At 40.3% G+C, this 9,403-nt stretch overlaps 1 protein-coding gene across 1 annotated transcript in view; it reads left to right on the top strand.

Moving 5' to 3' along the window:
• Positions 1 to 8,989: 8,989 nt before the first annotated feature.
• The window catches only part of LOC308618579 (angiopoietin-1 receptor-like), a 66,262-nt gene continuing 65,848 nt past the window's right edge, over positions 8,990 to 9,403 (top strand). The window contains exon 1 of the mRNA XM_081236631.1: positions 8,990 to 9,285. Within this exon, the coding sequence (XP_081092757.1) occupies positions 8,991 to 9,285 (295 nt within the window). The 5' untranslated portion in view covers position 8,990. The remainder of the gene's footprint in view (positions 9,286 to 9,403) is intronic.

Genomic DNA, 9,403 nt, shown 5'->3' with positions numbered 1-9,403 from the left:
AGGGGTAAAGAAGTAGATTTCACTTCTCAATGGAAAGAAATGCAAATTATTGTGACCATTATATTTCAATCTACTGCAGTTGGCTGTTTATTTTATAAAAGATTTTGGAATTTTCTATAGTGCAATCTGTCAGTGTTTTCCTTTATGGATTTGTGTATATTCATGCCTTTGGATGACCAGACTGTAAGCTTCTTGAAGGCAGAAACCATATTTTATTCTTTTCTTCATCCACGGAAGGCAGCATAGGGCCCAGCTCATAGTACATATTAAGTCAGTGCTTATTGAATAAATTCACTCATCGAAGACCAGGCTTGCTTGCTTGCTTATTTATTTATTTATTCCTTCATCAGCGATTATTGAATAGCTGTTAGATGCCAGGCACTGTGCTAATTGTTAGAGATACAATAGTGGACAAAGGGCAAAATAGAATTCTCTTGTGGTGTTTAGAGTGAAACATTGTGACTGGTAATGGAACTTAGTGAGACATGGGTTCAAATTCTATTTGTCTGTTGCTGGGCATATTACAGAACATCTGTGAGTTTCTTTTTTTAACCTATAGAATGGAATATAAATCCCTTCCTTCAAGTGCACAAAGAATTCAAGCGCACAAAGTTTGTAAAACACCTTGCATAGTACCTGTTACGTAGTCTATAATAAACAATGTTGTCTTTCTTCCCGACACGGTATAATCTGAAGCCTGCTGAGAACACTCGCCCTCTTTCTTTGTCAGTCTCTTAGAAATGATCATAGTCCTGAACTTCTCCCATTACAGACTCACTTCTTTGGTTTGCTCTTCTGATAGTTCTCAGAGTTGTCACTTTAAGCTATTCTTAAATTCTTATTCTTATTCTCTTTTTTGTGCAAGCAAATCAACCCAAATTGCCTTCCTTATTGGGATCTGGAGAACAGGGAACTTAGGAGTTAAAGAGCTTGTTGAATTCTGTCTTGGACGATAGAGATATTTGGTTGTGGGAGTGAGTATGTACGTCTGTGCACATCTTTTGGCAGCAGAAGGGAGAAGGGAACTTGGCAGGTGATTGAAGCAGAAGAACCCAGAAAGAGAAGGTGGCCTGGCTCCAAAGATGGATTCCTCTCACACCAGAAAAATTTGCTGGCAGTGGACAAATACGATTCAATTAGAGAGCATCCCTCTCTCGGGGCGAAATGATAGGAAAGATTATAAGGCAACATTGTAAGGCTTGCGGGGATTTATGAGGTGGGCAAACCTCATTTCTGGGAATTCCCACTCTCTCTGTCCTGTACCCTTCCCAGCTTTTTGGCTGCCTCTCCTCAATGTCTTTTCTCTCTTGGCCCAGTTTCTGCCAAGCTCCAGGATTCTTCAGGTACCATCCTGTCAAAATGATGAACATTCCAAATTCCCTCACATTAAAGGTTTGTCCATTTACCCTGCTACCCTGGGGTGACAGAAAAGGCCCTGGGGAGAAATTCACACTTGAGGGCTGGCTTTGCCATTAGCCTTTGTGTGACCCGTGGCCAGTCTCTTTTCCATGGGCCTCAGTTTGCCCTTTATAAAGTGTGAGGCTTGCACCAGCCAATCTCTAAAGTCTTTTCCAGTTTAAACAATCCTTGATTTGATGGTGCCATGCCTCCTCCAGCCCCACCTTACAGAAATGGAGTTTTGCATGTAAGTGTGCATATGTGCTGGGCATTTAGTGAAGTCTCACTCTGTGGATGTTGGGTCTACTCCTGTGTAAAATAAAAACTTGCTTGCTAACTGACTGGTGGCCATCCTGATGTTCTAACTAGAACGTGCGGCATTTATCCTGGATGGAAACTTTCTGGCGTTCACGGAGTGGGGGGGTGGGATGCTGTCTCCTCCAGCAGTTGGACGAGGGTCCTGTTTGTCAGGGGGGCGGGGATGGGAAATGGGCATGCCCTTGGGGCGAACAGGCTTGGCGCAACTCCTGAGTGAGAGCAGTTTGTTGTGAGGGAGACCCAGCCTAGTCATATCAAGGGTGTCCTTGTCTAACTCCCAACTGTGCATGTAAAAAGTTAGAAACTTCCTTTGGTTATTTCCAGGCTTGTGCATGTTGGTATCTTTTCGTTAATTGCCCACTATCTTCTGGGAAGGAAATTTGAGGATGAAGTTATTGCTCAGAGACTTATTACATACATAAAAGTATCCTAGAAACAAACAAACAAACAAACAAAAGATTAAAATATTGGAAACATGCCTGGGAACGGGATTTCTTCTGGGAACACAAGAAGGGAGAGGAGACGCGAAAAATACTTTAACATAGAGTTGACACATAGAAATGGTGCCAGTAGTTCTTAGAATCCAATAAAAAGAAATTAGTGTCAACTTTAGGATGTTGACATTAACCAAGAGAGGACATTCTAGTGGTGAGTCCTATTAAACACTTACTCATTCTTCAAAATCCTGCTCAGTAGTTACCCTTTGGGGGAAAACTTTCCTGACTCTCTTCTCATATCCCTTTCGCTTTGTCCTGGTAATTCCAACTCTCCTTCAGGCCAAATGTCGCTTCCTCAGGGAGCCTTACCTGATTCACAAACCATTTCTCCTCTCCAGCCAAGTTTGATTAAGTTCACGGTTATGCTATCCCATAGCACCTTATAGTTCTCTCTCATGGTACCTATCATGGTTCCAGTGTTATATTTATTTATGTGATTGGTTTGCCATATCTGTCTTCTACATTTGCCTGTAAATTACGTATGGGTTGAGATCAGATCTGTTTTATTCATTGTTGTGTCTTCAGGGTCAAATATAGTACCTTAGCACATGGGAGGTGCTCAGTAAATTTGTTAACGGATGAATAGACATATAAATAATTTAATGAGTTGTTTTTTTTTAACTGAAGAGAATTCTCCTCTTCTGGACACCATAAAAAATAACTAAACTAAAATCCAAACAGTTCCACCAAATAATCTTGGATAGTTTTGGGGATGTCTTTGCTTCTTTGCTCATTGTCAGGGCCTTGATTTCAGAAATGCTTTTGGCCAAGACCTTATCAGTTCATTGCCAATCCCCTGATTTCAAAAATACTTTTGGCCAAGTTAGTGCTCATTGCCATTTTACATATTTAGACTCTAAGATATCTGCTGCTGTTGGGAAGGTGAGACAACCAAGGACACCTTGGAAAAATTTGAAACATAGTCAGTACTAAACTTCCAAGAAATCATACAGACAGTCGTTCCGAAGATGTGATGCCTTATTCCAAACACATATTAGTGAAACTCCACCCAACACCACAATTCTGCGGTAATAAGAAGCACAAGGGAATAGCCACACTCTGCAGTAATTTAACCTGCTTTTTCTGCTTAGCTGGCAAGTGCTTCAAAGGTTGGGGAGCTGTGTTAATCAGAACTTGCCTCTGCAGCTGTGCTGAACTTGAATGTGGATGGAGGGGCACAGCAGACTAATTGGAGTCAGCACCTTGTGAGGCAGGGACATGTATTTTCATTGATACTTATTCATTTAACCTTTCATTTTCTCCATCTGTAAAAGTAAAATTGTTAAAAGTGATGACCTTTGAGGTTTTATATGTTTTATTTAAGCAAATTCCTTTCTCCCAAATGAAAATTTATGTGGAGCCGAAATATAAAACAAACAGATGAAAGTTGAGCTGCTCAGTGAGAGTGTGTGTGATTGGCTGTCATCCAAGCTTCTCATTAGGGGCTTTTCCAGGTAGGACCTTAGCAGAATCAGAAGTCCTTATAGGGTTTTTTTTGTGTGTGTTTTCTAAGAAGGAGTTACGTGACTCAGTCCCAGGTCTGTCGTGACTGCCTGGCTCCGTTTTATTTTTGGTCCCTGTCAGCCACACCTGGTCCATTTTCTATATTCTTTCTTAGGGGATTTCTCTTATTTTTACGTTTCCTCAGGGGGTGTTATTTTAGTTTTACAGAAGCAATACTGAGTATAAGAAAATCTATATGCAGGGACTTCCCTGGTGCTCCAGTGGTAAAGAATTCACCTTCCAGTGCAGGGGACGTGGGTTCGATCCCTGGTTAGGGAACTAAGATCCCACATGCTGCGGGGCAACTAAGTCCACGCACCACAACTACTGAGCTGGCGCGCCTCAATGAGAGAGAGAAAACCCACACACCACAACTAAAGAGAAGCCTGCGCGCCACAACTAGAGAGGAGCCTGTGCGCCTCAATGAAGATCCTGCGTGCCGCAACTAGGACCCAATGAAGCCAAAAAAAAAAAAAGAAAAAAAAGCTACTAAAGTTAAAAAAGAAAGAAAATCTATACTCAAAAAGAAGATTTAAGCAGCATTTTGTGTTCACCACAATGAGATTTAGTGAGAAAATGTTACTGCAAAATGTTAGATGCTGTTCAGTACAGCACACAGAAAACATAATGAGCAGAACAATGTTGTAGGATATTGTTATGCTTCAACTGTGATGAACAGTCATTTGTTAACCCAATGGATGCTGTGCTACATTGGCCAGTATCTCCTTACAAACAAGAGACACTTTTATGCAAATATTGAAAAGTGTTTGTGAGATCTTTGCTGAGGAAAAATAATATCAATCCCCAAAGCACGTTAAGATGTATGAAATTCCATATGCGTCTTACTTACAGCAGACTCTTAGTCTTGATGTTAGAAGTGTGAATTGAACTAATTAATGAAGTTGATTCAAGCTCTTCAGGCTGTGGTTGTGGTGAAACAACTCAAAACTGGTCTGCAGTAGGACTTGGAGAGGATAGTTTTGTAGTGGAAGAAAAGGTGTTGGTTTGGGGATGGATAGCTGTGCAAGCCCAGGTGGGCTCTGTCTCTTGGCATTTATTCTCAGGAAAATGTCCCCAATAGCAGATTCCTGGGTAGCATCAGTCACGCAGTAGCAGTTACACCTTTCACTGTGCCAGTAGCAGAACCCTTTTGAGAAGCCACAGGCTAAAATTGTACCTGTGGCAGGAGGGCCTCTGCTTCTTTCTTCTTTTTGAAAGGTGAAGTTTGGCCACTCTCCTCCTCCCTTTTCTTATATTTTATTTTAACCAATTTTTTTTTCAGCATTGTGGAGTGATGTCACATTTTCTATTACTAGTCCAAAGTTGAGAGAAAAAGAAAATGCGTTATATGGATGTGATCCAAAAAGATTTGGAGTGAGTGTAGGGATAAATGATGAGAGACATATATATTTCTCTGGTTCTAGATTCCCTTACAAATGCACCTTTTTAAGGGAAGAGCAGTTAACATTTACTTTTTTACATTTAATTTTTATGTGTAGATAATATTCCAATGGTTCAAAAGCATTGTATACATTACGTATACAGTGAAAAGTGTTCCTCCCATCATTATCCCCCCAATGACCTCATTCTCCCCTAATGGGTCACCCTTGTTCTTAGCTTCCTGTATCACCTTCCAGAAATTCCCTGGAGCATATGCAAACAAGAACAAATACTGGTTCTTGTTTTAGGAAAGCTAAACAGATGATTTTTTAAAATTCATTCCAGGAACGTGGTAACTATTTCTTCCTGTATCTAAAACTCATGTACAAAATTCTTCTGATATTTTAGTGTAAGTGGCAGTACAAAGGTCAGAGAACTCATGGGTGGAAGAGTGCTTCCTGAAACTGACATGCTGAATAAGGGTAGCAAAGTGTAGTGAGATCCAGACTCTCAGAGTATACAGTTTCCCTTTCTATCCCTGAAAGTAAAGGGAGAGAGCTGGGAGGAACAAAAGGAAAAAGAAACGAGACCCATACCTAGAAATAATTTACAGATGCAGTGTGGTTGTCTTTTCAAATCAACTGCTTTTTCTATTATTTCCTAAAGTCATTAAATAAACCACAGCCAGTGCTAATGCAGTTTGGTGAGTTCAGAGCAGAGCCCTTGGTTTTGGCAAATCACTCAGCTGGCCCTAGAAATGGGGGTGGATCCCACCGGAGCTGAAAGAATTACAGTGTCTCCTTCCTCTTGATGACTCTCTCTGGGAACATGCCTGGAAGGAGTGAGTGTGGGAGATGAGGTGGTGCTTACTCAGAGGCAGGGCTGGATGTGTGTGTGTGTGTGTGTGTGTGTGTGTGTGTGTACGGGTAACTGTGCTGTGGTGTTATTTTTGGAGGCTGTAAAATAATTCCACAGCTAGGTTTCCTGGCTCATTCTCTCTTGTGATGCTTTTCTTATCCTAACCTCTGTTCCCTCTCTTGAAATCCTAAAGTTAAACCAATGAGGCTAGAAGCAAGATAGATGCTTGAGGGTCAGGCTTGGGAACCCATTCTACTCAAGATTTCTTCCCTCAGCATACTGAGTTAATATTACAAGAAAAATATTGCAACACCAACTCCTACTTACATTAAGACTTGACTTTGAAATTCTTCCTAGTGAATCAGATAAAAATGTAGCTCCTAATAGGATCATCCTCAAAACATCACTGTATACATCAAACATTGGCAAATGCTATCAAAAAAAAATTGTATGAGGACTTCATGGCAGGCACAGTGCTTGGCATAAGAAGGTCTGGTAAATGAATACCAGTCAGCTCCAAATCCTCAGCAACCACTGATCACCTTTCTATAGCATTTTGTAAAAGCGTAACATTTGCTTTCCCCCCTCATGAACTCAGTAATTATCAAAACAGTCTTTTAAATATGGGCAAAGGGGTCAGTTTAGACTCAGAAGAGCACTTTCATTTTTTAAAAAAAATTTATTGAAGTATAGTTGATTTACAATGTTGTGTTAATTTCTGCTGTACAGTGAAGTGATTCGGTTATACATATATATATTCTTTTTCATATTCTTTTCCATTATGGTTTATCACAGGATATTGAATATAGTTCCCTGTGCTATACAGTAGGACCTTGTTGTTTATCCATCCTGTATATAGTAGTTTGCATCTGCTAACCTCAAACTCCCAATCCTTCCCTTTCCCACCGCCCCTCCCCCTTGGCAACCACAAGTCTGTTTCTGTTTCATAGACTGGTTCATTTGGGTCGTATTTCAGATTCCACATATAAGTGACATCATATGGTATTTGTCTCTTTCTCAGTTACTTCACTTAATATGATAATCTCTAGGTCTATCCATGTTGCTGCAAACGGCATGATTTCATTTTTTATGGCTGAGCAATATTCCATGGGGTGTGTGTATATATATATCACATCTTCTTTATCCATTCATCTGTCAGTGGACATTTAGGTTGTTTCCATGTCTTGGCTATTGTAAATAGGAGAGAACTTTCATTTTTAACCTCATTTTTCAATAAGTGGGAGCCAAGTGAATTGGTGAAATTGAATTAGATCTGGTATAAAATGTGTCCATATGTCCGTCCATCCATCCATCTAGCCAACAAATATTTATTAAGTCCTCTATATGCTGAGAATAGGTAGAATATTCATATGTAAATCAATGCAAATAAAACAGCTTCAATTCTCATCCTAATGGAATGTATCATCTAGGAGGAGAGAGATCAAATAAAATAATCACAGATTGTGGTAATCTTTATGAAGGAAACAAATAGGAGGCTGAATTGAGGGTGGTGGGATGAGAGTGTGTAGACATTGTAGATAAGACAGGTAAAGAAGACCTCCACAAGATAGGCATTTAAGCTAAGACTCCAAAGGATGAGAGAAATTAGCCATGAAAAGTATGGAAAAGAGCGGAAAAGAGCATTCCAGGCACAGGGATCAGCATGTCCAAAGGTTTTGAGGTAGGAAAGGGCATGGTATAGCTAAGGAACTGAAAGACCAGTGAGAATTTGAATTCCAGCTCTGACTTCAATAGCTGTGGAAGATAGAATAAGCCACTCAATCTTTTGAGCCCTAATTTCTTTCTATTTAAAAATAAGATAATGGTGCATACTCCCAGGAGAGAATTTGATAAATATTAAATGAGATAACATGGAACCTACTTGAATCACTTTACATCTACATAAAGGTCCCTGAGACTCCAGTAGCCCTCATCACCCGCTGTGCTTGACCTTTCTAGTCTCCTGATCATTTTACGTAGACTTGAGAATCAACCGTCACTGGAGCCAGAAAACAACCTACATCCCTGGTATTTCCACATTCACCAAGAGGAGAGAATAGCCACAGATTCCATTTGCTTATCTTTGAAACTTTGGAAATGAGAAGAGAAGGGGAAAGAGGGAGAGGGAGAGAGAGAGAGAGAGAAAGTGAAATGAGAGGGTTTTCTTTTTGTAAATGTGCTTTATCACTTAGGAAATAAATCTTAAAAGTCAGGTAGCATTTTCTTTTTACATTTGGGAAGATTTGAGGTTTGGGGCTAGGTGTTCAGAAAACAGAATAAAGAGAAATGAAATGATGGTCATTGAGTACCCTGTATATTGCAGACACAGTGCTTGGCAGGTTATGTAGTTTACCTCATTTAATCTTTACAAGAATTCTGCAAGACAGGTCTTATTAGGCTCATTTCAAAGATGAGGGTCAGAGGGAAATGTAGACTTCACTCAGTCCCTCTCTTACCTTGTGGAATTTAATATGGAATCAGGCAATACTTTGATAATGATGAGAGTCTATAAAGTTAGCATATGGTGTATGTCATTGACATATTTATTTAGAATAGTTTATTATTGGGATAGAACCACATTATCATTAATTGATCAATAATTAATGATAAATAATGATAATTATTTATTCAGTTCATGGTAATGATAATAATGCCATTATCATGAATTTGTCTCAATTCAGCAAACACTGAATACTTAACTATGTCTCAGGCACTGTAGTGTGTAAAGACAGCTAGTGCACATCTTGTTTTGGGAATGGAGAATAACTGATAGTCCATTACAGCTAGGGTGTGCAATGGGGCAGGAGTGGTTAGCAGGGTCTAGGTGATGCAGAGTCTTGATGCCATGCTAAAGAGTTTTGGATTTTGTCCAATGAGAGATAGGCACATGATCAGAGTAGCATTTTAGAAAGACTGCTCACACAGTTATTTTTAGACAAGGCTTTGTAAACACCAGCTTATCCTGTGGGGCCATGTTAATAACCTTCCTCATACATTATGTTCCCTCTTTTCCTTTTAGCAACAGTGGACGGTGCCATGGACCTGATCTTGATCAATTCCCTACCTCTCGTGTCTGACGCTGAGACATCCCTCACCTGCATCGCCTCTGGATGGCACCCCCATGAGCCCATCATCATAGGAAGGGACTTTGAAGCCTTAATGAACCAGCACCAGGATCCACTGGAAGTTACTCAAGATGCAACCAGAGAATGGGCTAAAAAAGTTGTTTGGAAGAGAGAAAAGGCCAGTAAAATCAATGGTGCTTATTTCTGTGAAGGGCGAGTTCGAGGAGAGGCAATAAGGATACTGACCATGAAGATGCGCCAACAAGGTAACATGCCCTTTGGTTGTGGGCAGGTGAGGTCCACTGAGCCGCAGACACCCGCCCCTTGTCTTGGCAGCTGCTCACTCAGGCTGGGTATGAGCTGCCTGAGAGCATTAGAGATAAG

Source organism: Mesoplodon bidens (genome assembly GCF_964165515.1).
Source record: "Mesoplodon bidens genome assembly, chromosome: 6".
NCBI classification, from domain to species: domain Eukaryota; kingdom Metazoa; phylum Chordata; class Mammalia; order Artiodactyla; family Ziphiidae; genus Mesoplodon; species Mesoplodon bidens.
Note: the sequence above shows the minus strand (reverse complement) of the source record. Positions and strands in the feature narration are given on the sequence as shown.